Source organism: Nothoprocta perdicaria, unplaced genomic scaffold, assembly GCF_003342845.1.
Source record: "Nothoprocta perdicaria isolate Ctin4 unplaced genomic scaffold, notPer1 scaffold_129, whole genome shotgun sequence".
NCBI classification, from domain to species: domain Eukaryota; kingdom Metazoa; phylum Chordata; class Aves; order Tinamiformes; family Tinamidae; genus Nothoprocta; species Nothoprocta perdicaria.
In genome coordinates this window covers 336,511-364,333 of record NW_020454416.1, presented here as the reverse complement: position 1 = coordinate 364,333, position 27,823 = coordinate 336,511, and the positions used below count along the sequence as shown (strand labels likewise).

The 27,823-nt window shown below is 46.0% G+C and overlaps 2 protein-coding genes across 2 annotated transcripts in view; one reads left to right on the top strand and one right to left on the bottom strand.

Moving 5' to 3' along the window:
• Positions 1–1,032: 1,032 nt before the first annotated feature.
• On the bottom strand, positions 1,033–26,954 carry CDAN1 (codanin 1). Its single transcript, XM_026033407.1, has 28 exons — positions 26,868–26,954; positions 25,296–26,011; positions 24,199–24,423; positions 21,490–21,683; positions 20,939–21,055; positions 20,158–20,236; positions 19,518–19,638; positions 18,402–18,511; positions 17,674–17,763; positions 16,513–16,588; positions 15,412–15,620; positions 14,715–14,829; positions 13,734–13,877; positions 12,896–13,062; positions 12,283–12,364; positions 11,846–11,935; positions 11,133–11,187; positions 9,970–10,103; positions 9,123–9,226; positions 7,542–7,691; positions 7,040–7,103; positions 6,494–6,572; positions 5,349–5,506; positions 3,906–4,013; positions 3,495–3,558; positions 2,479–2,669; positions 1,778–1,885; positions 1,033–1,161 (listed from the first exon to the last, which is right to left on the bottom strand). Exons 1-28 carry the CDS (start codon positions 26,952–26,954, stop codon positions 1,033–1,035), a joined length of 3,966 nt encoding a protein of 1,321 aa, XP_025889192.1.
• LOC112942464 (t-SNARE domain-containing protein 1-like) overlaps positions 26,953–27,823 on the top strand; it is a 3,110-nt gene continuing 2,239 nt past the window's right edge. The window contains exon 1 of the mRNA XM_026033406.1: positions 26,953–27,033. Within this exon, the coding sequence (XP_025889191.1) occupies positions 26,953–27,033 (81 nt within the window). The remainder of the gene's footprint in view (positions 27,034–27,823) is intronic.

Genomic DNA, 27,823 nt, shown 5'->3' with positions numbered 1-27,823 from the left:
TTGGTTTCTGAAAATCCAGGGCTAAGCAGATGATTCTAGCCAAAAGGGAACTAAAAGCCTTATTGCTACAGTAAAGATGAGACAGCAAATAACTACCCACAGCTGCCCACAGCCCCATCACAGCGATACTTGGGGGGGTACCGGGGCGGTCACACTCCAGCGATGGTCTGTCCGAAAGGGCCCCCCGGGCTCCAGGAACTGCAGCTCTCCTTCCTTCCAGAGCTGCTCTCCAGAGGAGGGCACGTATTTCTTTTCCTGCCTCATTTCCCTGTCTGTTCTTCCAGGCTGGAGGGTCTCTTGTTGGAGCATTTCTCATCTGAAAAACCCAAACTCAAGGCAAGAAGGATTATAAAAAAAAACAGCAAATGGCTCCATACCATTTGTGCTTGCATATATAAAAACATTTCTTCAAAATACTGTCAATCTGTCCAGTAAAAAATATACACAGATATTTTCTCCATTATCTCCATTAAAAATCCCAGGAAATTACAAGGTACACTTCCATCTAGAGATGGAAAGGAAAGAAAAAAACCAATCCAGCCAAAGCCTTTCAGAATAATACCATCAATGCTCTGGTGCACATATTTAATATGATTTCACTTTTAAAATGAGTCTTAAAAAATTAAAATCAAACCTTCAAAATTGAATTTACAGTGAAAAATAAATATAGGCTCATCTCCATGTCGTACAGGGTCACCTCATCTCTCCCCAACAGCACAGTCTTTGGGAAGGGAGACCACGAGAAGTCACATTAACGTCATGAGCGCCAGCAGGGAACCACCTCTCTTGCTCACGCAGCCGCTTGTAGCCACCTGAAGTGACGCGGGGCTGAGCACAGCTCAGTGCAAACAGCAAGGGTCCTTGTAGGGGTCTGCAGGCACCAGCCGCTGTGGGCCACGCTCCAGGTGCGTAGGGCAGGTGTGCCCGGAGCTCCGTGTGCGGCTGGCGGCAGCGGCACCGCGGCAGAACGTCCCGCAGGAGCCACAGGGGCAGCCCGGGGGCAGCCCCCGCGCAGCCAGGGCCCCCGCGGCTCTAGCTCTGCGCGGCCAGGGCGCCTGGCACCGGTCTGGGCGGCTCCGAGCGGGCGGCCGGCGGCGCCGCGGCCGCGCCGTGCTCCGAGACGAACGCTCCGGAGAGCCCTTCCAGTTCCTTTAGGAAGTCCTGTGACAGACACAAAGCAAAGCGCCCAGATTAACAGATACCAACTGAGAGGCTTAATTACTTTAGTAGAGAAGACTTCATGTATTTTATCTTGTTGAAGGGATTCAAGCACAAAAACCTAGCCAAGCTACAGCACTGAGGGTCGAGATGACTGACTGCGGGTCTACACGTTCAGTCGTGCTACTGATCCCTCAGCTCTCGAGGGGAAGGACCCCCGTTAAACCCTACCTGCCGAAACTCCTCCAGCTTGCAGGGCTTGGCCAGACCCAGAGCACCAGCCCGGGGTGGGAAGAAGAGCACGTGCAGGCAAAGCTGCTCCCCGACCCCTTCCTGGGCACGCCGCGCTCCGCTGGGGCAGGCGGACACAGCCCATGGAAGCGAGCGCCGGGACTGGACCCAGCCCCTCTCCCAACTGTTCTACCGCTTCTATGGAAATGTTTCCAACGGGAGGGGACCATAAACGATGTTACGGGTACCAACGTGCTGGATGCCAGGCCTGCTGCTGCATTACGCAGTTACAGTTATACAGTTACAGGCTTCATCTGCTCCAATGATTTACTGTTCTGTGCTATTACTTTTTATTTCACTTCATAGCCACACACACATTATTACTTACTGAGGGCCAAGGGAGCTCTTTGAGGTTATGCAAGCAATTCACTATTTCATTAATTCCCATCAGATCATGTTCCACGAGGCCACGAAGCATGAAGAGGAACAAATCCCACTGCAGAAGAGAAAAAGCATCAAACATCAAGGAATGGATTGGGTGTCACTTCCGCTTTATCCCTATACAGCTCATGTTTTGCCTTCTTGGATCACAATGTTAGGGAGGCAGTGAAGGACGAGAGCCTGTTCCTGCCCTGGGTTAGACAGTAAAGCACAGCAAAGACCAACACCCAACATGAATGAATGAATTTGCTCCAGTTCATACTTTGCAGCCTCCCCTGAAGTCACAAATTCTGATTCCCAGTCCCAAAACACACCAAGTATTTTGCTCCTGTATGCTCAAGGGCACACATCTTTACTTCCCAAATAAGCTGGTTCCAGCCTGCAGCTAAGTAGGCCCTTAGGCTAGATTTTCAGCTTCCGAGCTGGGGCTCTGCTAAGGGCCCCATACAAAAATGAACGCTCCTAACGAGCTGCGATTGCACCAAGCGCAGCCCACGAGCAGCTCCCAAACCTCCCCCACTGACCCAAGCTCCGCGGGCAGCCCCCTTCCCTCCCGCCCATTCCCAGCGAGCCGGACGTGCCGGAGCCGGGAGCAGCCTCGGAAGGCCCCGGCGAGCGGGAGCGCGCGCAGCCGGAGGCGCTGCCTACCTGCGGCCGCTGGGCCCGCGCGGCGTACGCGACGTTCCTGCCGCTCAGCAGCAGCCGCACGGGAACGGGCGCCCCGAAATCCTCCTTCCAGAGCGAGAGCAGCCGCGCCACGAGGCCGCCCGGCGCGCGCCGCCTCTCCGCGCTCCTCCCGGGGGACGCGGGGCTCCGGCGCAGGGGAACACCACCTGAAACTGGGAGAGAAAGCGCGAAGCTGCCCGGCGCTGCCGCGTCCTCCTGCGCTCACTCCTCCCGGTGCGACAGCAGCACGTTCTGCAGAGCAGGCAACCCAACAGGCACCACAGGGAGAGAGACTCGGTGAAGGGAAACGAGTGAGCTGCGGGCACTGGAGCACAGAGACGGGTGAAGTTATGGCTCTGACGCTCCACTATGAAACGCTGCCCAGGGGGAGATCTGCTCTGGTAGACAAGTCCTGGAAAAAGACTGAGTAAGAATGAAAACCCACAGAAGAGCCTAATGCTTAAACAGAAGATAAGCTGTTATTCCCTGGAGAAAGAGGCGGAACAAAGTAAAACCAAGATTTAAATCTCTGAACAGATTAAACAGCGGCTCTTACACCCAGACTTAAATGAGTGTATGTAAACAAAAATAAAAGTGAACAACAGAGCTCACTGCTTTCACTGCAGCTAAACATACACACAGGGAGAGCATATTCACATTGCTGTCCCCCAGACTGAACTTTCCACGGCAGTCACAAAGGGGCTGCTTTCTGAAAGAGTCAACCAGAGGAAAACTCCTTGAGAAGGTTCTAGACAAGCAAATGTAGAGGCTGCCCCTGGGCGAAGCAGCTGCGTCCAGGCCACGAGCTCATGCTGAGAAAAGTCATTAATTGTACAAACCGAGCAAGGGAAAGGAGGGTAAACAGAAAGGAAAGAAAACAACCCACAGAAAGCAGCAAATCTCCACAAGCTTCAGTGAGTGAAAGCTCTGACCCTGGGCAGTTAAGAGACCAGCAATAGCACTTTTTACCCTTAAATTGTGTATCGTGTCCAGCTTACCCAGCAGGGAAGCCAGCTCAACCGTGCACTTTGCCAGCTGCTGTTCTGATGTGGGACACATGAACTGGAAAACACAAAAATGTTTCATCTTTGTTCTCATAGGGCAGACTGGGCAAAACAGGCTTCACAAAGGGTAATAATAGCAAAGGAGGACATGCACTTCACAGCAAAGAGCACCGAGACGTGATCTGGTAGCCATTAACAAACCAAAGCCACAAAGAGATTCTCCATGAAAAGAGAGCCCACAAAGGCTAATTTAAGCTACAGGCAGATCTACAGAGACTAAAAAACACAGTGTAACTTTGCTACATTTGATTTTAGATGAAAAGAACATTTTGATTGAATTCACCTCTGAGGTAAGGCAAGCTCAAGAGCTTACAGGTTTCAAACTGATTTTTTTTTTAATTCTACCTTTCTGCACCGCAGTGTCTGTCTCAGTCTCCCAAGCAGGCTTTCCAGCCAGTCGTAGTCAATGACTTCCCCTTCGTCCCGAGGGCCCACAGCAACGCACAGCACATCCTTGGTGAAAAGCAAAACAGTGACTCAACCACCACCACTCAGTGCTGCCAGAAAGAGATCTTTGAAACCTATGACAGATGAGAGGACCAGGAGATCCAAGTTGATGTTTTTTGCAAAATTTCACTTGGAGCTGTTTTCCTCCCGTAATTTTCACTGTTGTGATGAAGACAAAGTCGATGGGTGCAAGTGGTTCTCCCTCTTTCAGGCCTTTGGGAGTAAGCACCCAGCTTGGAAAGCTCTCAATATATTTGCCAAAGCACATTCAGACAGAACTGCTACAGAAACCTAGATGACAACTGACAAGGTAGCCCGAGCCAGGTATAAAGAGCACTAACACAGTTATGGTATAAATATTGTGTACGTATAGACTATAAATAATCTACTGGTTTACCAGATTGTGTGTGTGATGCATGGCAGCACCTCTCACCATCAGTGATTTACCAAAGAAATTTAAAAGATGAAATCATTTTAAAAATATGCTTTCCAAAAGATATCCCATCAAAACATCTTCCAAAAGGCAACAGTCTGCAGAAAAATCCCCCAATTTCTTCTCATGTCTTGCCCTGTTTTTTCCTTTTGCTGAAGCAGAAAAGCATTATAGGATATTTGCACTCTTTCTTATAAAAATGCTGGAAATCTGATTACAATGAGATCCTGAATTATTGTTCAGATGAGAGAAGGTGAAACGCAGGCAGAACACATAGCTGAGAAGTAGACTTTAGAATTCCATTTATTTCTCAAAGGTTATGGACTCAGATTATGCAGTTGTATCATTTTTATGAGAACAGTGACATTTTAAACCTGTAAAGACCAAAATGTAATTTGAACCAGCTTGCATAGAAAACTGCCTGAACCTGAATATAAATCCCCTCCGCCTCCTCCTTTTCAGCTAATTCTGACTCTCCCCAGCTGCACCCCAGCGAAGGGCAGGTGCAGACTGGCAAAGCTTTTTCAACAGCCTCATACAGATCCCTCTGACATTTAATTCAACACGCAATTCCTCTGATGTGCAAGATGAGGCAATCTAACAAGCTCTGCAGAACTGAAAGGACCAACGTGAAACAGTTATTCTGACCAGAGGCCAGCAGAAGCAGCACTCCTGACCCTGCCACAACCCCGAGAATCCTGTGTGTGAGACTGCAGTCTGACCAGAGAGCAGTGCTAGAGAGGCAGGAAAGAAGGGGATGAAATAACGAGAGATCTTCCCATCCCACTTCCCCACACTTCCCACAGCCAGGGCCTTAGGATCAGAATGTCACCTTCCTCCCATCAAGAATCAGAGGAGGAGGAATAAGAAGGGAGGCTGCACGAGGCAGGGTGTGAGCTGCTCTGTACCTTGATTTCATTGATGACTTGGGAGGGCAATGGAGCGCGGTGCTGGCAGCCTGGGGGACAGGCCCTTCTCAACTCCTGGGCATCCTCGCTCGGCTGCGGAGGTCCTGGCACTTTCAGCATCCTGTTGAACGTTGCCTTCACTTCCCTTTTGATGAGTGCTACAGAAAACAGAGAACAAGTCCTGTTTAGCTCCGCTCTTCTCTCCAGTGAGGCCGAGAACTGGTTCCACACACTGCCCCCATAGGCTTCCCGTGCTCAGGGCTGTTAGAAATGAGGCAAGGATAGTTTCCACTCTCATATCCTCCTCCCTTTGGACCCTCGTGTTGCATGGGCAGAGGCGCTGCTAGGGATGGAGAGTCAATCCACAGATTTAAAGGGAGACACAAGCTACCACTGATAACTCACTCATCTCTAATTTACCATCAAAAGGATGAGAGGGTTTAACAAACATGAAGTAGGTAAGCCAGGAAGCAATGCCAAATTAGCAAGCAGAACCAGTGTGATCATACCAGTTCAGCTACTGTGCCCATGGAAGCTGTGTGTTTTATCCCCAAATAAGTTTTGTCCAACATGTGGAACATGAGGCTCCTGCTGCTGCAGCAGTGCTAGACGTTTCTTCCCCAATTCCTGGCAAGAAATCCTGAACCCACAAGCTTGAAAGGTTCTCACTGTTACAGACTAAAGAGACTAGAGCTGCCTTCAGCTTCACAAAACCACATCCAGGCCAGGGCACGTTTGGTTTAAGTGCTTTCCAGGAGCACTGTGTACACGTGGACCATATGGTGGCTTGAGAAAGCAGCTGTCTTAGCACTCCAAAGGTGTCATACAGACAACTTCAGCCTGGGTGGTATTTTCAGAAGGCACCTTCTATAACATTCATCCTCACCATCTTGTCTGCCTCCATAGCCAAAAATCACTTACATGGACCAAGTCTGAAATATCCCTGAAGAAGAAAGGTTCTTGGAGCTACATATCATTCCTCTTACTCCTAAACAAGGAGCAACAGAACAACTGCATGCTTCCCACTAAAAGAAAAATGAATATGACCAAGTACTTCATGACACTGGAATGAACTTCTATGCCTTGATCTCAGCTAGAAGTGCTGTATTCACATCAGAGGGCCCAGGCAGGGTAAGGCAACGCACCTGCAATGTTGGCAGAAAGCCAGCCACAGGCTTTCTCAGTAGCCAGTTCCACTGCAATGTCTTCTGCACTGTTCAGAACCTTTAGGGGCAACATAACAAGCAGCAATGTATTAATTACCAACCACATCACCAGTCAGTGAAAAAATCAGAAGAAATTCTATCAGGAAATGTTTTAGTCTTGGATATCACTATTTAAACAGGGTGCCACCATTACTGTGGGAACCAATATCCTGAGCAATAGGACAGACCCCTTTTGGTTTCTCATACAAACTACATCAAATATTGTAGAAGTTGAGAATAGAAGATAAGAGCATAAATTACACACCACTAATCTCAACAGATTTAGGAATTGCCTATTGGCTACAGAATCACTTCAGCCACAATACCCAGGGCCTGGAGATGGTGACACTTTCCTTTAGCTAACAGTGTTTACACCAGGGCCTCCATAGATTCCATTGTCCTAAACTATTAAGGGAGCAGCAATGGAAATGCAATAATGATCTGGACTCAAAGTCAAGTCTTTAATGAGTTTTAATAAATACATACTGCTGCAGATGTCTCTTCTGGTAATAACACTCTGACTGCCTCAGGCCCTTTCTTCTTGCAAAATCTGCAAAAAATTAAAAGAAAACAGAATCCAAAAAATAAAAACATATCATAGTGTTAGTCAAGCTCTCAGACAACAGTCCAAAGTTCATTATCATGGCAACGGTCACATACTCTTACAGTCAAAACCACACAGAAGACTTCAGTGAAAAGAAGTCAGATAAAGAGAACCAGATAAGGAAGGACAAGTCACAAGTCACCAAGTTGCAACACTCAGTTTTCCAAGGAGGGGATATAAAGAAACAGCAGTGGGTGTGAGCCCAGGCTGCAGCAGAGCAACCCACAGCACCTTTACTGCTTCCTACAAATACAGCATTAACTGGCTGGAGGCACAGCACACAGCCAGATCAAGGTTCATCATTAGCAGATCCCAAGCACAACAGGCTTAGAGTCCACAAGGAAAAGAGAAGGGAAGGCACAAACTGCAAGAGTTTCTCCTTACTCTCTGCCTCTGATGAGAGCCTGGGCCCCTTCCTCGTAGAGCTGGGCACAGGCCTCCTCCAGCAGCTTGTCGTGGTTGGCATCCACCTCCTTCACTCTGTCCTGCAACATGACTTCAGCCCTCTGAACCAGCTCCGCTACCAGCGTGGCCCTGGAAGAGAAGCCAGCAGACCAAAATCAAGTCCAGAAAAAATAATAATTAAAAAAATAATAATAATAATAATAAGGCACACTGTTTCCATACATTTCCCCCTATTCCAGGAGGACACCTGTTTTGGGTACAAATGCAACAGGGCACTCTGTTAAAAGGAATTAAACATGCAGTGTTCAGTACTATACAATCACCACATCTTTTCAGTAGAAATAAACAGCAATGGAGGTATCACAACAGTGGTAAAACTCGGAGTTAAAAGACTAAGTTTTAACACATATAGTTCAATGCCTTCAACAAGCCTGTCACATGGACACAGGAGACCCTCAGCACAGGCCCTGCTGGAGGGCAGGGCTGCCATTCAGAAGGACCTTCACAGGCTGCAGAAAGCAAGAGCAGGCTCGGAAGTTCAGCAAGCAGAAACGTAGGGCTCTGTGTCTGGGAAGGAACAGCCCGTGCGCCGGTGCAGGCAGATGGACCCGGGCCTCCCTGCAGACAAGCTGAACAAGCCAATGTGCCAAGGTCTCCTCATCCTGGGCTGCATGAGCACCAGTCGAAGAAGTTACTGCTCCCTCTCAGCACTCGGGAGGCTCCACCAGGACCAGGACTGGACTGAGCGCCCAGAACGGGATACAAGAAAGTCCCTGGCAACTGGGATGAGTCCAGCAGAGTGTCGCTATGATGGCTGGGATGCTGGAGCACATGACAAAGGAGGACAGGCTCTGGGAGCCAGTCTCAATTAGCCTGGAGAAGAGAAGGTACAGTGGGGAGGACAGGGAGTGAGGGGGCAGGAAGAGGGAGCAGAGAAAGGTACAGAGCAGGACTCCTCCAGATAGCAGAGAGCACAAGGACGAGAGGCAACAGGCACAAACCAGGCAAGAAAAATTCTGATAGTATTTAAAAAACAAACAAGCAAATAACAACAAAACACAAAACATTTTTCAAGGAGTGGGGGAGAATCAGGCATCGACAAGAGTGCCAAGAACGGGCTGAATCCCTGCCTTTGGGGATCTTCACAACTCAGCTAGATGAGGCCCTGAGCAACCTGACCTAACTTTGACGCTGGCCCTGGAGGAGTCTGGACCAGATGACGCCAGGGGTCCCTTCCAGCTTCAGTTTTACTGTGGTTCGGAAGAACATTCTGAAAGTGATGTGAAATTAAGTCTCTAAATGCACCACTAGGCTCACAGACCAAGATTCCCAAACTACATAATCCTCCTCTTTGCATCCCTCCTCAAAACTCCTCTCTGATACAAATTCAGATGTTACTTGACCTCACTCTCCCAGCTTAGTGTTCTGCTATACAGTCCACTAACAGAGGTTTTCTCCCCCACCCAAAATTCCCCTCTATACATGGAATTAAGGATCATCTCCTTTCCTCGGCACTGCAAAGTCAGTTCTTAAGTCACAGGACAGTTCACCAGCACTTACTTGATGTGCTTAACGCAGTTGGATCCCACCCTCTCTGCCACAAATTCAACTGTTCTCCGCAAGGAGGGGGGCTGGTTGTGGAAGAAGGCCTGTTCCAACTCTGCCTGTTCAAGAGAAATGAAGTGCTACAATTTGATCAGAGCACTCCACCCAGATCCTCCTCTCAGCACAGAAGCAGACAGGACTAGAATATGAACTGTGCAGAAGAGCACAATTTGCTTGTACCAGAACATCCTGCTTTTGGAGCATCTGACATCCACTTCCTATTTCCTTCTAGACATTTAATCCAGAGCTACTAGTAGCTTTTATGAGACTAAGAAAGCCCATGACTAGTAAAGAAAGGAATGGGAGGAGTTCCAGCAGCACCTGCTTGCACTGACCCAGCACTTTGCTTTGGAAACCCACAGTTTGCTTTGGAAAAAAGCATCATCTTATTCATAGGCTGGCAATCCTGTTCTCACCTTCTGTGGAAGGCAGCTACAGTCTAACCAAAGCAGAGTATGGAAAATGAACCAATAGTAGATGTTTAGGAGAGGCACAGAGAGAGGCTAGTTCTGACTTCGATGATGTTTCTTGAATTTCTCTAGCCACATGATTTAACCAGCAGAATGCAGGGGTGGAGGCTACCTAGCTCTCAAAGAATATTCCCTGCTCTCTAGGTCTACATCATTCTTTCCTTAACATTAGGATGCCACTATGTGCCCTACCACCACAGAAGTCATTTCTGCTGCCCTGCCTCTCCTGGAGAAGCCACGCACACGAGATCAGAGGCCCTTCACAACAAATAAGCACCCGGGCCCCTGCTCACACCAGGAGGCAGCACCCAGCCCTTCTCAGGTGTCCTTACCTGAAGTTTTCTTTGTGTGGCAGAAGGTTTGGGTGCCAAAGACTCGGCAGCTGTTGGAGTGATTTTCCGTATGAAGCCACCGTTCTTTGTTCCGCTGCCAGCCACAAAAGAGGCAAGCAGCTTCCGCAGCTCTCCTGTAAGGCAAAGCAGGCAAAAGGGACATCAATCCCACATGCAGTACAAACTGCTCCCATGTACAGAACTGTCCAAATCCACAGAGAATTCCAGAGAGCCAAGTCCCTTCTCCGGGGCAGATTCTTTCAGCTTATGCAGAAGTCGAAGTTTCCGAGGAACAGAGAGGCATCCCATCCACCTAACTGGCAGGACAACAGGGCAAGCAAGGCTCCAAAATGTTCCCTGGTGCTTAGGAACTTGTTCAAAAGCATCAGGGAGCAGCTATTTCTATTACTCCTTTTTAATCCAGGCAAGCAGGAATGGTACAAAGTCTACACAGGCAACAGGAAAAGCAGCAATTCTCAAAATTCCAGCAGGGTCAGGAGAAAAGACTGAGAAAAAAGCTTGAGAATTTGTTTAATCACCAGAAGCTTCCAGGATGCAGAAAACCCTGTGATAACCCCTATGTGCTAGCACCAAACTCCTGAGAGGGAGAGGGCTGCACTCTGTTCCACCATCCAGCACTCTGTTCTCTGCAGAGATGGGCTTCACCCCTAGCAATCAGGTCCCAGAAAAAAAGCTGGAAAGACGTAGTTACATTGCCTCAGAAAACAACCTGATAAAGTATCAGCACTTTAATAAGTGCTTTATAAGTGCTTTAAAGTATATGATACTTTAATAAGATAACAGGATCTTTCCCTCTGTCTGACAACAGAAATATGCTTTGGAATTAAGGTACTCGGAACAAGCACCTCTCCCTCTATATACGATGGAAAAAAGTCACACTCAACCCCTTGTTACATTTCTTCCAGTGCAAGGACATCAAGTTGCCTTTTCCTTCATATTCTAGCTCTGTAAATCAGCTATCTTGGCTGTGCAGCCTCCCTCCCACAACTTTACCAGTTATTATTCACAACTGCAGGATCCATGATACAGTTTTTCATCAAGGTTTTGCTGCACACAGCTGAGAGCTAAGGAATGGGAAGAAAGATGATCTGAGGACTCACAGTACCAAAGGATGCTAGGACAAACATCAGTAAAATACTCACCAAGATAGGGACAGCAGGTGTAAAGTAACTGCTGATCCACCAAGGGTACGGAGTCCTGGTGAGAGAGGAAAAGTTAAAGGACATAGTAAAAAAAGAAACAGTCATTAGAAAGTCAGAAACTACATACATTCCAGTCACATGCACATGTCAAAGCAGCCTTTCCACAAAAACAACGAAGTTAACTGGAGCCCAAATCAAACACCTTCACAGCAGGATAATGAACTTTGCAACCACAAGCTCAACCTTTGCTTCTGATCACCAAAGACCAACTGAACCCCAGAAATTCCAGAAGAAAACTAGGGCTGTTGCCACAGCTGCAACTTTTGAGAGAGAAAACAGTCACAGGAGAGACTTAATAAGGCACACCTGCCCTGCATTACACCTCCACAGGTGTAGAGATTCAGTTGATCTCTGCACTATAACTGCCATTGAGAGACTGTGCAAAGCAGAACCTTCCAACTGGAACAGGACACACAAGCTTTACCTAACATATTCCTGATTTTTCCAGAAATACCATCTATTCATTGCTATGGATGGAATATATGTTTCAAGTAACTGCTACTCACCTGCTTCTCTGCTCACTCAGCTCAGCTGCTCTACTTTCAAACCAGCTGCCCTTTGCCACACAACTAGATAGAAGCTGGCTCCAAAGACAGCAACCCCTGTGACTCCTCAGCCACAGATTCAGAGGAGCTGCTGTTGCACTAACTCACCAAAGCCCGAGGGGAAGTCACAGTATCCGTCACCAAGCCCTCCTTCCTCACGTCGGTGCTAAAGAACAGCTCTTCAGGGACTGATGGAACCTGAAACGGAAACTCTAATAGCTACACCCCAAACAGCCCAAAGCCTGTGATAAGAACTTGCAATTTTAACAGAATTAGCTATTTGCTTACAAAGATACACAGTAATTAAGACAGAATGTGTTTCAGCAAAAGTTGGGGTTCAAATTGGAAAAAAAAATGTTGTTTCACACAAAATTCCATTATAGGAAAACATTTCTCTACTAGAATGCAGAGCAGTGTTAAACCCCACACTAGTGCAAAAGGTAAGTTTTGTGCAGTATTTTCATTCCTTTTTATATTGCCTTCTATTGAGCTGTTCACTCTGTTTTCCTCCAGGGCAGAGCCTCAGACACACAGGAGACACTCACCTGAAAAAGCCAACCCAGAACTGCAAGAATCAGCAGCTTGTTCAGGAAACTCATCTCCTTCTCTTCAGAAAGGACCATTAACCTGCCACGCAGCAAGTGAGGGAGAGTGTCTTAGATTTCAATAGCTCAATTTTAAGAAAAATTCCACAACCCCCTCACTCAGAGTATATTATTAGTCATCATGCACACATTCCCTATATGCTGCCACAGAGCTGAAAGCACGTTCTTTTTGCTTTGTGTGTATGCATCCAAACAATATTCTGTTGTAAACTCACACTGGAAGAGACAGCGTTAAATAACCCTCAAGAATAATCACCCTCTCCTACGTAGGAAGGAAACCTAGAGCATTATTTAGGCAGGGAAAACTGCGTAGGTCATTGCAAAGCTAAAATTCGCAGCTGCAGATGCTCAGCATTAATCTCAAAGTTTAACATGTGCTCCCTTTGCAGTTCTAAGTCAGGAGTGCTCGTGCTCTGCTCTAGTGCAAAAGATCTACTTTTTATAAGAATCTCAAGCATGGGGAGCATTCATTCTCAAGGGGCAGCTACCTCAACTATGCGAACATGCCTTCACAGAACAGTTCTTGAACAGATGCCCTTTCATAGGGTCTTACCTGTATACCTGCAGCAAGAGACAAAATACCTTCCTGTAGTAATCAAGAAAAGGAGCTATATGATCCACAAGGGAAAGGAACTCCACAATCCATGGAATGGTGAGGACAGCACGTCGGTCTCGAATAGATTGTCTCAGAAGCTTCAATACATCCAGTGCTGGCTGGGTCTTGATGGACAAGAGGATTTAAAGCAGTAGCCCACAATCACCTTTTGATACTTACAGAAAAATCTTATCTATATCATGTCTTTTTTTTTTTTTCTGCAAATCTTATGGGCAAGTATGGGTTACAGTTTTGATTTATGATTTTTTTCCCTGCACTCCAACAGAGATAAAAACCACACATGAGCAACCACAGGCTCTACTGTGACTTTCAAAAGGAAAGTTGCAAGGCTGTAATATTGACTGCGTACCACTGGAATGAGGTTTAGTGCCCACGCTGATGCACTCACTGTGCCACACTGCTAGAAGCAGGCTGCTAAGCTAACATACACAAAGAATTCTGGTGGCTGGATTTTACACTACAAACACAAGTCTTCCTAGTTAAGTCTGAGTTCTGCTATGACAGCCCCAGCTTGCCAGAGCTCCTCTCTCTGGTGAGATGGACCCTTCATCATCGTTACACTGCTCCCTCTTTTCGAGTTACAGAAATTCTCTTTTCTTTTCTTTGTCTGCACCCTCCCAGGACACATAGCAGGGACACAGATCGGTGCATCACAGCCTGAGGAACCACTGGCTCACCATGAACTGACATCACTAAAGTTAATCCCCTCCTTAGGTTAGGAAATCTTCCTGACAAGCAAAGGTCCATGCTTAATTACAAGTGTTTGGTTTCTTACTTTGTTTCTTAAAGCTACTGCAGACTCTAGCAAGTCTCTAGTTGGCTGTTCCATGCTGCGATATGGCAAGAAAACCAGGAACCCCAGGAATTTGGCAAGGAGTCGCAGGCTTAGTAGCACCACAGTGAAACGCTTCTTTTCATCCTGAAATGAAAAAGGAAGACCAGCTGGGGCAATGATACACTGAACTGTCAAACAAATACCTACACAGAACTTCCATTTTAATAACTGTAAGTTTCCTAAATGCACATATATTTTAAACATATACACTTAAAATTCTCCATGTGGATGATTCTGCATCCACTGCTTCATTTGTAGCAGGAAGAAATTATTTGAGAACTTTCTGAAACAAGCTGCTGCTCAGTCACACCTTAGCATTAACAACTTGGTAAGCAGTGAGATGGTAGAGAATCTCGAGACACCTCCTCCATATGGCTACTGCTTGGTAAATTTCCATGAATCTTGGCTGCTACTTTGCTAATATAGGTAAGCTCTGAGGTATAGATGAGGATCTAGGTATAGGGGAGTGAAGAAACACCTGGATAGGCACCACTGCAAATTCATTCTTACTGAAGTCTTTCTATCTGGAAGAGTAGCAAGATGTAATAGCCAAGTGCCACAACTAAACCTGCCTATTTCACTGACAAAGCAGACCTGATATGGGGGCTGAAATGGAGGCTCCCTCAGAGCAAATCACTTTTCAAACTCTTGTCCATCATCTCTTAAGACATAGTTCCTGAGGCACACAAGTAACTGGGAAGGGGCTCAGACACATAAACCCAAGTTATATTGCCAAGATACAACAAAACCAAATGAAGAAGTCTTGTCCTACATATATAATGACAGACATACCCATTAACTGTAAAAGGACTCTTAAAAGGAAGAAAATTTGTAACTCCATTTATAACCAAATCAACAGTCCTTTAGCTACAGGTACAATTCAGGGACATTCCTGCCAGAGGTGTCTGTAACCAAGCTTACCTGTTCATCCATATCTGCTTCCCCATCACTGTGCACATGCTCTATCAGAGTAAGGCCATCTAATTCGAGGATCTTCAGGCACAGGCTATCCACCAGGTGCTGGTTGAACTGGTAACTTCAGCAAAACATCACGATTGGTCAGATTGAAAACAGCAGCAAAGCCTCAACTAACACTGCGATATTTCAAGGCTCTGTCACCAAATCAAATTAAGTACTACAGATTTTATCCAGCCAAGAACTTCCAAAGTACCACCCTGACAGCCAAGACACACCGGGACAAGACTTCTGCAGAGCTAATGCTTGCACACTCCTTTCTCCATCCTTATCTTTTGTTCCTTGGAACAGCCACCGCTCAGCGTGTCCCAGTGTAACGATAAGGATGCGGATCTGTGCAAGCAGAAGCTGTAAGCTAACCGAACCTGCATGAGTTGTGATCTCTTACAGACTTGAAACTACTCTGTGGAGTATGAAAAACTGATCAAGTAGAACCATGAATATGGCTTCATGCAAAAATTACCACAGTCTGGCCTAACGTAACAGCCCTCCCTGGCCAATTCTTCCCTCCAGCCTAACACATTTATGAGCACGTGCGCTGTGCTTGGCAGCCAAGGACACTGATATTTTGCAGCCTGCAAGCTCCGTGCCACCAAAGCAGCACATCCTAGCCCAGGCCAGCCCTTCTCCGGGGGCGGCTGACCTGCCTGCGCTGAGGATGAAGTCCCTGAAGAACTGCTGGCACCCGGTGAATGAAGGCGGCGGGCAGGGTCCCCCGATGCTCTGCGGAACGACGAACCTCTCCTGCAGCCTCTTCAGGCGGCTCAGGTTGTCAGGGCCCAGCATGTTCAGGACGTCCTGGTCGGGGGTGTCTCCCCAGCTTGTGCCACCACCAATGGGACCTTTGCACATCTTCAGGAGACAGGAAGAATAGGGAGCCGTGAATGCAAAACGGGAAAGTTCAGCACCTACGACTCATTTAATCCTGTTGATGTAGAGTCCATTTCACATTTTTCCCCCTACACACTCCTCTGAAAATATACATCAGATAGGACATCACCAAGAAGACTTGGACTGCTGGAATACTGAGATTCTTTTAATGTCCATTCTGAATTTGGATCAATGCAAATGACTAAAACTCTTAAATTTGTGTGCGCGTGTGTGTTCTGTTGTTTCTGTTGGTCCATGTTTCTGTCCAAAAGGAAATGCAAATAAAAGCCAGCCACTCAGAGAGAATACACTGAAAATGTATACTTTAACCAGAAGCATTTTCTTTTTTCTTTTCTTCAGCTACAGCGAAGTCAGTTGGTGCTTGAAACTAGCCCCCCACCAAATGCATAAAAAGCAAACAAACATTTGTTGTGCAGTTATTCAGAAAAAGCACAGATACTTTGCATGCACTGTACTCAGAGTCAAGAAACAATAATTAATATTGCTAAGGAGCATAACTGGGTACCTCTACATTTGATACATATTGAAATATATATTTATATTTTGAAAAACTGTAACTGTTCTAATATTAGAAAGTGAAAGAAAAGAATAGAGAATGAAGCCTTACAGCTCACAATGTGCTCACTACACCTTAACTCTGATTTACACAGAGCTTATCAACAATTTGTATTTCAGGAAAAGGAAATAAATTTCCATCCCGAATACTTGGCTCTCCCAAAAAATATAATACAAAATTAATACAAAAAAATCAATAGAAAAGTAAACCTGCAGGACACAGTATTTATTGCGGGGCTGAGGAAGAGGTAAAACAATATAGATGATGTTTTTTTCCATTCAAAAATAAGTCATTTACCTGGATGAGCTGCTTCTGAAAGAGCCTTGCAAAGTGGCTGTGGTTGCAAGTTGCAGATAAGTGAGCCATCATGGCCCTGTAAAGAAAACATCATAAAATGCTGACTGGATCTCTATGGTGTGAAAAAGCATTTTATCCTCAATTATAGCAGAAGCACAAACAACTGCTTTTAAGAAAGTGATTTCCAGAACTCTTTCAAAAGAAGACACTGCAATATCTTCTTTATAATCAGGTGTCACAAGCACTGAACCCCATCTGCTGATGGTGGAAATAAAAACTGTCCTTGGATTCTCCCTGCATACCTGCAGAGCAAACACAGCTCTGGAGGAGATGAACAGACCCTGCTCCTCTACTGTAATCACGATGGTATTTAGTAAGAAAATAAATGACTTCTGCTCCCACTCTCGCAGATCACTGAGCTGAGAGTTCACACAGATGCAAGGATGAAAGCAGAATAAGCAGTGCTTCTGATGCTTAAAGAGAGTGAAAAATTCTCAGGTTTAAATCTCAGGCTTGTTTTGCTCCTCTAGTGAAAAAAATCACCTTCACAGATGTAACACGAGTAGGCTGGAGGTTAAGCATAACAGAGAAGCCCACACAGCAAACACTTTCCAGAGCTGAACAGTTTGTTTATAAGCGCTTAATTTTGATAGCACCAATAAACACAATTTGCTTTCCACAGGAACAGCCAAACTTGGCTTCTTTCCAAAGACAAGAAAGCATAAGTCCCTGAGCTAGATAGGAGAGCTAAGACATTCTAAACATATATTCCTTCATGTATAAAAGCAGAAGGGCTTTGGAAATATGAAAGGCACACCCAAGTGCATGCAATAACCATGCTCAGACCACAACATACCAGCTGTAGCAGTGGCTCTTCCAGCATTTATGACCAGGGACAGAAGTATACTAGGACTGCCAAAATTAGGCCCTTGCCACCTATGCCTTGTTTAATGTAACAACTGATACCTCTAAATATAGCAGCAAGTTTACAGGGATAACATCCCCTCTAAAAGCACAGCTCTCCTACAGATCACTGCAGATGAGGAAGAACATGGAAATTCAACCAGTGTGTCTAGTACACTGCACCAGTGGTTCAGCTACATTAAAGAGCCCTGCAAAAACCACAGTACAGCTCTAGCTGAAGCTGCACTAGCCTCTTACCTGATCTTGTTGCCCAGAACTCTTTCAAAGTCCCAGCCAGTTTTTTCATGATTATCCTCCCATTCACGCAGCAATTCGTAAAAGATATCCCTGTGAATCAAGATATTCAAGGGTATGAATTCCTGGTTTTCACAATTTGAACAGCAACTGAATATACACCCATAAGCTTCCTAATAAGAACCTAGTCAAGATTAAACAACTCAAGCCTCTGAGCATTCACATACCCTTTCAAAACTCATAAATATCAGCAGTATTTCAGACAGTTTCCATTTTTCACGTCTTTCTGGAAGCAAGTGCTTAAGCTCAGACAATCAGAGCAAAAAATACACTCCCATACACACTGAAAACTGAGAAGCAAAAAAGAACAAGTCACATTTCATCTCAGAGGAGAGGAAAAAGGGCCGAGACAGTTTGCCACACTCCCCTCACGCTGCTGCTGTATGTGTTGAGGGAGGTGGCAAGGAAGAACCCAAACAGCAGCAGCACTATTTGCAGAAGCACTGTACTAGTATTTACCAACAGCCTTAACAACTCCTGAAGAATTCGTCTGAAAACATGATACATTTAGCTGCTGCAGTCAATATGAACAAACACTAAGGTTTTTAAGAGTGAAAATGTCCAGATTTTTCTACAGCATGCAGCAATACAGACATTCATAATGTCCTCTGTTCACAGCTACAGAAAGACTCTACCTTGTGAGTCATAGGGTAGCCCTAGAGGTAACTTACCTTTGTTTCTTAAATATATGAAATGCTCTGTCAGTGGGAAAGTTGGAGCGATTGTCAGTTTCTGGCTGGAAAGAAACAGACTGTACAGAGCAGGGCAGCAGCAGAGACACCTAATGAAAATATAAAAGCAGACATTACACTAAAGGAAATCTCTAGCTTATACAACAATCTGGTACCTAGAAAAAGTAGCAAAAAACGATCAGGAATCAGGAGTTAGCAATTGGGGAATGACACCCACAGTTGTGTTGTGTACATTATACTGCAGAAAGAGAATCTTCAGTCTGATGGATGGGAGCACCCTGCCTCTCTAAGGAATCTCTCCATATCAGATTACAGCTAGCACTGATACAGAAACAAGGCAGTACCATCTGCCAACAGTCAAAGCATATCTTGAGTTTCAGAGTCTCCTGAGAACACAGAAAAGTGGCTGGCAATTCCTGTATTCTTCCTCTTTCTCCACTTTGAAAAGCATATGGCTTCAGTTAACAAAAACCTTTACCATAGCTCAGCTATTCACATGCCTCAGAGCACCACATTTTCTTTGGCAATAGAATCCTCATTTTTAAAACACAGAGGAAATAAAATAGGGAATAAAATGGGCTTTCCTACCATCCAGCTTCAGTTCCCTAACTCAGATCATCAGGCAAAGGAACAGGCTGCATAGTCTCCTCAGAATTTCATTTGCCTAAAAGGAGTTTGTAGCTACAAAACTACCCTTCCAAATTACATCCTGATATTGCATCCAGCCCACCGTTCTGACATCCATGTTTATTAGAGGAGAATTTCATAAGCAAAACTGGATCCAGTGAAAGTCACTGGGAGGCCTGTCATGAAGCCCTGGTTGAGGTCAGGGCTTGAAGCACAATGTAAGGCTTCAATTCCTGTAAATCAGCAGGGATTTACAGCTGCAGTCATTCACCTTAGCAATTCACTGGCTCACTGACAAGACGGGGGGGGGGGGGAGGGAAGGAACAGTTTTTAGACTCTTTCCAAAGAAAACACACAAGATACACATGATAAATGGAAGGAGATTTAACATTAAAGCCATCGTAACAGAAGAGAAACAATGCAAAAAAAAAAAAAAAAACAATGCAAATGAGATCCGCTAATTTTTACCTTGGCTGTGCTGCTTTCATAAGCCTGCCTGAGCCTCTCATGCAAAGTGGGAGAAAAAGATGCAATCCGCTCATTTTCAGCCAAGAGTTTCAGCGTCCCCTTTTCTAAACGGGAAATAATTCTGCCAAGACAACATCCATAAAACCCACGGACAGACACAAAACAATACTATGATCAGACTTGAAGAGATGTTTATGGTTAAGGTATCAAGACTGTTAAGTCCCAGGCACCCAAATCAAATCCTACTGGCATTAGAGGCCCAACTGTGAATGTCATCTGCATTCAAGCTATACAAAGAAACAAATCTACTGACATCTTCTCCCATTCTGTCTGCATCTAATATATCCACTTCACTAAATTACAACCTCTTTTTTTTCTCCTTCTTGTCTCATCTCATAACTTTTCCACACTTGCTCAGTCATACTGAAGCTTAGGGGACAGATCAGTGCAAGGAAAACTCACAGATATTCGAATTCAGACCAAACTGGGCATTTTACAGAAAAATTAAATGCTACAGGCCTGTGAGTGGCCAGGCTCTAAAATCCAAGCACACAGGTTTCCTCTCTTATAAACCTGCAGAGGTAGGAAGAAGGAAAAAAAAAAAAAAAATATATATATATATATATATATATCAACTCACTCATACTGATAATCCAAGACTTGAACAGCAAAATAAACACAGTTGTGCACATTTCGGAAATGCTGCTTCCTTGATGCATCTAAGGGGCGAAAAAAGGAACATGAGACAACAGCATCTATCACCATTCATAAACTAAATAACCAACAGCTACCTCTCGAGGAAAGCAGGAACTGCCAAATCCTGAGAGCTAAAGGGTTTCCCAGAACAGCACTCAGTTTCTAGCTGTTCAGATTCCTTAGCACCTGAACAGAAAAATCCCCTCACCCCCATCTTCCTTATTGTTCAGGCAACTAAATCGTTCAATGCTCTGTAGGAAAAGGAGAGATTCCTTCTCAACTGTTTAGTCAACCGTAATAGGACGTTTATGTCCGAATTTGCCAGAAAACAAACTCAACAATTATGCATCTTATGCAGATGGTTCCTTCACCCCAAATCTCTCGTCCAACTTTAAATTAAAGAAAGAAAAAAAATCACTTTTTGATTTTCAAAGAATAAAGGATCCAACATACACCACCTCCTCTTTGAAGGTCTGTTTTGGAAACAATCACAGCAAATTGTACGCAACCGCAGAAAGCCAAATTAGTGCAGTAACTACCAACTCTGCTTCAAACCCATGTTGCAGAAGCAGTTCCCATACATGCATCACTTTGGCTAACATCTCAGATCAGGCCCACAGATGTAATGAGACACTTCCAATGGACTGTCCAAGCTAAAGGCAAATACTCTTCTATATCACATTATCATTCCATGGAAATAACATTCTTCCCATTCTATTGCTGACCTTCACTTGTTTCATTGACTTCAAGATCACTCTCCTCATCTTCTGCAGAACTGCCTTTAGATGTCAACAGCTGCAGAACAAAAAAGAGCTCCAGAAAAATATTTGGTACCAGGTTTTCTGAAAGGAAAAGGTATATCAAATGTAGATATTCGACACTGACCTGTTTTAACGAAGGTAAAAAGACAGAGAACTGCTCTATGTCAGGGCAGCAAAAAACTCCCTCCCACATACAGCTGCAGTATATATAAATATGGGAATTACAGGATGAACATGTTAAGGAAGAGTCTGGTTCCTCAAACTGTCTTCTGCGAATAGCAATGTACAGCTTCAGCCCTCTCCAACTGAGTACTATGTTATTTCATCTACTTCCCTAAACTTCTGCCTAGGACTCAATTATTTCAGTAACACTGTTGACATGGCTCATTTGCCTAAATGCTGCTAGTTTGCACCCTGAAACTTGCCCACAACTTTTGTCTGCCCTCCCCCATGCCAAGGGGCACACAAGTTCAAGGCTGACAGAAAGGTCAGTCTCACATCTTCTGGGTAGTCACCTGCTATACAAGATGAATAGAGCTGTGCCAGACACTCCAGCTGTTTCTTGCAGGAAACTTTAGCAGGGTTTGCACAGGTCACAGGGAGGCTTTCAGCGGGCAGGCTGGCACTGCGAGCGTAGCTGGGTTTGGTAGGAGTGCCCGGATCAAGAGAGAGCCCTGACGGAGAGGACGCCTGGTGCAGCAGCTTGCATCTGAAATTCAAAATCAGCAACGTGTCTTGTGAGCACAGATGTGACACACAGCAGTCACATGGTGACAGGAGGTCTTCCTTGTGCAGTACAGGGTGAAGGAACCCCTGCAATATTTACCTACGCCATGCAAACTAAGATTGCTTTCACCGGCTATGATACTAATTTAACCTGTCTTTAATGAGAAAGAGTCTTGAGAGTCAAAGAGTCCCAAGAGTCAAGAGGAAAGAGTCAAAAGGACTAAGTTCAAATTCTAACTTTGTTGACACAACATAGTGCTTTGGCAATATTATCTGACCAACCTATGTGATTGCTTTTACTCACCTAAACTGACATAGATTCTGTCAGAGATCTGTTTTTTCTTTTGCATTACAATTCCTGTGCAATTCGGATAGCTAAACACTTGCCAAAATCTATGAAAACAAAGTTCATGGCAAAACCTCAAGATATATTTACATTAAAAATGCCTGCAGAAGATACAATACTGCTAAGTGGAGAGGCAAGGCATCAGGCTGAAGGACTCCAAATGAGCAACAAGAACAAACTAATTTTACTGAATTGCTAGATTCTAAATCAACAATAGTCACTCAGTTAAAAACATAGGTATTGCTGAAAACAGAGGCCATCCAAAATGCAACAGCAGAGTGGCATACATAAGACAAGTGAGAAGCAGGATGGAAGCCAGTCAGAGCAGTATTAAAGAATCATTAAAGTCCTGAACAGTACCATCTGCGTGCGTGGCCATGCTTCAAACACTGCATCTACCTCTTGCCACAATCCTTCAAAAGCAAAATCCTTAAAAAGTCACTTTAAAAGCTGTGGACAAGACTGGAAAGATTTTTTTGTTCTTTGAACTAAGGAAAACTTTCTTCATTTGCTTAATTTGGAACTGCTACAATGGGGGGGGGGGGAGAGAGAGAGAGAGAGAGAGAGAGAGAGAGAGAGAGAGAGGCTCAACATGTGAGTAGAAAGGTTATTTGCTAAAACTTTCATCTACCTCACCTTGAACATAAGTACCTTACTGACATAACTGAACAAAATTAAACACTTCCTAAACCACTAGGAACCTGACCACTAAGGGCAGATTCTGACAAAGTAGTTGTCTGCTGTTTGCTTCTGTCTTAGCGTAGAAGTTTCACTCGATATGAATTGTGACACAGATTAGCTGGTGGCTAATCTGTGGTTTTGCACCCCGCACTCCCACCACTGTCGAACACAACAGCAGCTTCCAGATCCAAGCACAATTATGATAGGCCTGATGAGGTCTACACACGCCGTTTGGTCCACTTCAGTTTATACGAATCAGTGGAACGTTTCGGATATAATTCAGACAGGGATATGTGCTTCACTCGAGTGCACAAAGTTAAGTTCTGCTACAGCCCCCAAATGTAAGAAAGTGCAAACAGCAGCTCATGAGAACCTAGAGGGTCTGTTTCAACATTATGGACCCAATTCTAGTCCCACTGAAGTAGACTGAAAAGTTGAGCAGGAAAAGAATTTCACCCTTGAACGAACACCTGACTCTTCCTAGAACTGACTTGAATAAGGCCACGCAGTCCAATCGCATAAGAACATTAAAAAACTAATTGCTCAAGAAAGGTCTCTTATTTTAAGGACTATCACAAGACAGTTGTTTCAGCTGAACTGATCAATAATGGCAAGCTTGGTGACAAAAGCCTTAGCAGAAATCTACTGCTGGCAGCTCTAGTCTCAGGGTGACTGTAGCAACAAGGGATTTCTCCCTTACTAGCTCAGTTCTCACATGTCCTGAGGAATTTCCCCAAGAAGAAGTCAAGAGGGACACTGACAGTTCTGTCAACAGTTTTAAATATCAGTTTCTCTATTACTGCACTTTGCTTGTTTGCCTGTGAAAATTAACAATGATAACAACTTACAAAGGATGAAAGTAGCACAGTAACCGAGTGGCAGAGACAAAATAAGAAGCTAGAATTCACCTAGAATTTCCTGGCACTAAAGTCACAGTAGTAACTTTAAAAACAGAAATTCAGGTTCCTTCTTTCCCGTTTTCTGAGAGAAAGTTTGTGTTTAGACTGTCTATCTTACTGGTTAACCTACTATTAACATTTTCCCCATATTTGCATCCTTTATTTTTCTTAAAGCAATCTATGCCCTCTCTCACTTTCAGAAGGTGAAATCTTCAAAAACAGGCTAATAGCACAAACCCACTTACTTCACCTGGGTAAGTCTTAGGAAAGCTGGAGAGTCTAAAGTCTTAGGACTAGACCAAGAAAAGTCTATCTTACAAAAGCAGTGAGGACTGATGTGATGAAAAAGTAACAGTCACTGTTGCAAAGTCAGTATATCTTTAAAATGAGAAGGGTAAGCTAATTGCACTAGTACTCAAGTTTGATAACAGATACTTGGTTTTAGGCTGGTTATAGTTTAAAGATACCTATAGCCATTTTGGAAAATTTTCTGGTCCTTCCCCTTTCACACCAGAGCCATCTTAGAACAACAGAAATAGCATTGAGTCTATCACCACCCTCTCAGATGGTACCTTTCTTTCTTTAGCATCTCCCTCTCCTCTTGAAGGCTGCTCCCTACCACAGAAGCAATGTTTCCTTCCTGGATGGCAGTAAAGGCTTCCAGGCTTGTCCCAGATGGAAATCGAGCAGCTGGAGCCTGGCTGACGGGCGTAGAAGTGAAGCACATCTTTGGTTTTGAGAGGGGTCGCTCGGCACTTACAGGAGTTGGGTTGATTCGCCTTGATGGCTTGCTCTTGCTGGAAAAGAACAAAACACAGTGAAATAAGAGAATAAGATTCAAGAGCATGGGTTACAAGACACATATGCATGCAATTTTCCTGAAGAGCCTAATGCTAAAGTAAAATGCAGAGGAAATAAGGAATCATGGCAGTATTAAGCTGTGCCTGTAGCTGCTGGCTTTAACCTAATCACCGAATTAAAAGGCAGCACCCACAGAACTACAGAGAGTGAAAAAGCAGCACTCATCAGTTCCTAAAGCACAGGACAGGTATTTTGGAGAGTGAAGTCCCAAGAAAAAGGAGAGACAACCACAAAGCAGAGACCTGCCCAGAGCTAAGGTAAAGCCACCTAAGAAACCTGGGCACACTTTGCACCACAGAGAATACAGGCATTAGCTAGACACACTGTCCAGAACCACATTATGCAAACAAAGCTGAACACTAACATCCATTACCAGATGTCAGAGAATGTCAATCCAAAACCTTTTTAGTGCAGCACCAGTAAAGCTTAATAGCCTTTCAGGGCTGCTCTTCATTAGCAATTCCTATTGTGCTGAATGACAAATGTGAAGAGTCAAGATAAGGCCGACTTGTTAGAACAGGCAAGGACAAAACTGTGCTCGGCTTCCCATCAGCTGCTGTGTGACCTGGGGAGCTACAGGCAGCATGACAAGTAAAAGGCTTAAGAGAAATCTGCATGAGCAGAATACTGTGAACTATGTACGTTTTCCTTCCATGACAACATCTCCAGCCAAGGAGAATTAGAAAGCTGCCCCCAGGTGCTGTTTTTCAGCACCTTCCCCCTGGTCATGCACAACAGGAAGAGCTAGTCAAGGAACAGTATCCTGAAGCACAACCTGAACAAAAGAGCGAGGCAGACTTGCTCTTACTTTGTCCAGCCCGAGGCAGCACCCATGGGCGGAAACTCCTCCAAATTGTTGAGATTGAGCTGGCTGGGTGGGGATGCGGCGGGAACAAGAGGCACTTCACTCCGCTTCCTTCTCCCCGCGCTCCACGATGCCGGGCTCTCGCCTTTCCCATCCTCCTCCTCAGGCAGGGAGCGCCCCAGGTCCCGAGCGAGGTGGCGGCCAGCGGCGCCCACGGAGCTGCCGCCTCTCCTCCTGCCTCGCCGCGGCGGCGGCGCCGCTTCTGGCGCGGCCGCGAGGAAGCTGCCCAGGCTGCTCCTCTGCGACGAACGCCTCTCGCCCTGGCCGAGCACGGGGCTGTGCCCAAAGCCTGGGCTGCCGCCACACGCCGCGCCAGGGAGGTCGCTGCAAGGGCTGGACAGGCTGGATCCTGAAAAAGAGGAGGAGCCGCTGGAGGCGGCAGCGGGGGAAAAGCTGGTATCTGTGGTGCAGGGGGTCACCGAAGTCCTTTCGGAAAAGAGCTGCACCCGGCTGCTGCTTGATCCGGAGGTGTGACCGGCCCTCTTTTCTGATCCTGTCCTTTGGTTTCCATGGGCTTTGGAATTAGGGGTTTTAGCAGGAGTAGAGGGTCCATTAGTCAGGATCTGGCTGGTCTGCTCCCTTAAAAAATTCAGCAGAAAAGGCACAAAGTCTTTCTGAAGCAAGCTCAGAGATACCAACTTCTCATGGACGTGGTTCTCCTATAAGGAAAAGGGACAAAGCGTTAATGAGAAGATGCCACCCGACTCTTTCCGCATGCATAGGCTCATCCGGTGGGATTGCAACACACAGGGAAGAGCAACACGCTGAGTCAAAGGCAGCCAAGGAAATGCAGGGTACCTTCACGTTCCTCACACATCTGATACCCAGCTTTCCAACAAACCATTTGGGCACAGGTTGCTCATTTGGGTCTCCCCCTGGGAAGCGCCAGAAGTGTCCCACAGAGCCCTCAGTTATATCTACTGAGGAATGAGCCAAAAGAACTTGAAGTAACTGGCACATCTAAGGCCAAGCTTTCAAAGCAAGATATCCATAGTATGATGCAGCTAATAGTAATATTAAAATCCACCCAAGATTGCAACTTCTCTGTTCCCGATAATACCACCTGCTTCCACAGAGGGGTGCTATGACAAGACATGTGAAAGCACTTGTATCCTGCAGCCCCAAACACAGGTGCAAAACTGCTCATCCATTTAAAAGGAGTCATTCTGCTCCCTTGCAGTCTCAGAGCTCTGAACAGAGGCCCTGCATCTTACCAAGTTTACATTCCAGAAACCTAAGCAAAAGTCAAAACCAACACAATCAAAAATCTAAACATAGTTGCTGTCTTGCAGGGTAACATTTCTACACAAATTTAAAAGACTTCACGTTCTAAGCACAGTTCATGACATAAATTAGGTAAAATTTATTCTGTTCTTAATACAGCACCACACTTCCATTGCCTCTTAAGAGCATTCAGCAACACTCACAACAGAAGAACCTCACACAGGCAGCAATTTATTTCTTATTAGTATTAAAATCATTGCACGTGTATTCCCGTTTCATTTATAATCAAACCGCCACTATATCAAAGGTGAAGAGAGCCAATGATTTTTCTGTAATCCCTGACAAGGAAGTTTGCGTGCGAGCATGCAGCGAGGCCATGGCCCTGACTGCTTCACTCCCGCAGAACTCACTGAAGGGATTATTAGCAAACGTGAATCCAACTCAGCGTGCTGGCCAAGTACGAAGCTGTGGCGCAGCCCGGCTAACCAACAAGCAGCCGACTCCCTGCTTGGGCAATCCTGCATTTTGTGGAAAACTAGAGGATCAGAATGCAAACTGCTGGGAGTCCGGAGACCAGCTCCAGCCCAAACCTGCCAGAGGCTGAAGGACAAAGCGCAGGCTGCGCTGTGTGCAAGATGACAGCGCCGTTACTCGGGCTCCCTGGATGCAGCCCTTGCCCTCGCTCCCCCTTCCGCGAGAGCCAAGGGGCCCCGCTCCCGCACCCGGGCAGGACACCCCGCCGGCGGCTCCCAGCTGCAGGGGACACGCTTGCCGCCGCCTCGCGCAGTTGGAGCTGCTCCCGGCGGGATCGGCAGCTCCCGCTCTGCAGGCACAAACTTTGCAGGGAGCGGCGGGAGCCTCCGCGGCTCACACGGAGGTGCCGCCTGTCAAAGCTCGGAGCCTCCACGGGCTGCTCCCGGCCCACGGTTTGAGCACGGAGAACATCAGCCCCTTCTCTTCTAAGGGGCTTGGGAAGGCAGCAACGCTCGACTGGCTCACACGGGTGACTGCCGCAAGTTTTGTTCGGAATTATCGGGCGCTCTGGGGAGCTCCGGCAGGACGTGCCTCACACACGGGCCCTGTTCCTGCACCCCAGCCTCCCCTACGCGCTCAGGGCCACCGGCGGGGACAGCGGCCCCGGGCGCCGCAGCCAGGGCTGCCCAAAGCCCCTCGAGCGGCGGCGGCCCCGCAGGCGGCTCCGCGCGGCCACTTGGCGGCCCCGAAGCGCCGCTTCCAGCGGCCCCGCG

Bases quoted from the DNA above. Each gene is read 5' to 3' on its own strand.
- CDAN1 (XM_026033407.1), bottom strand. From the start codon at position 26,954: ATGGCCTCGCTGCATGCTCGCACGCAAACTTCCTTGTCAGGGATTACA. The intron at 26,012-26,867 runs GTTTGATTATAA...TTTTCCTTATAG, and splicing joins TCACCTTTGATATAGTGGCG to GAGAACCACGTCCATGAGAA. The intron at 24,424-25,295 runs GTAAGAGCAAGT...GTTCTTTTCCAG, and splicing joins GCTGCCTCGGGCTGGACAAA to CAAGAGCAAGCCATCAAGGC.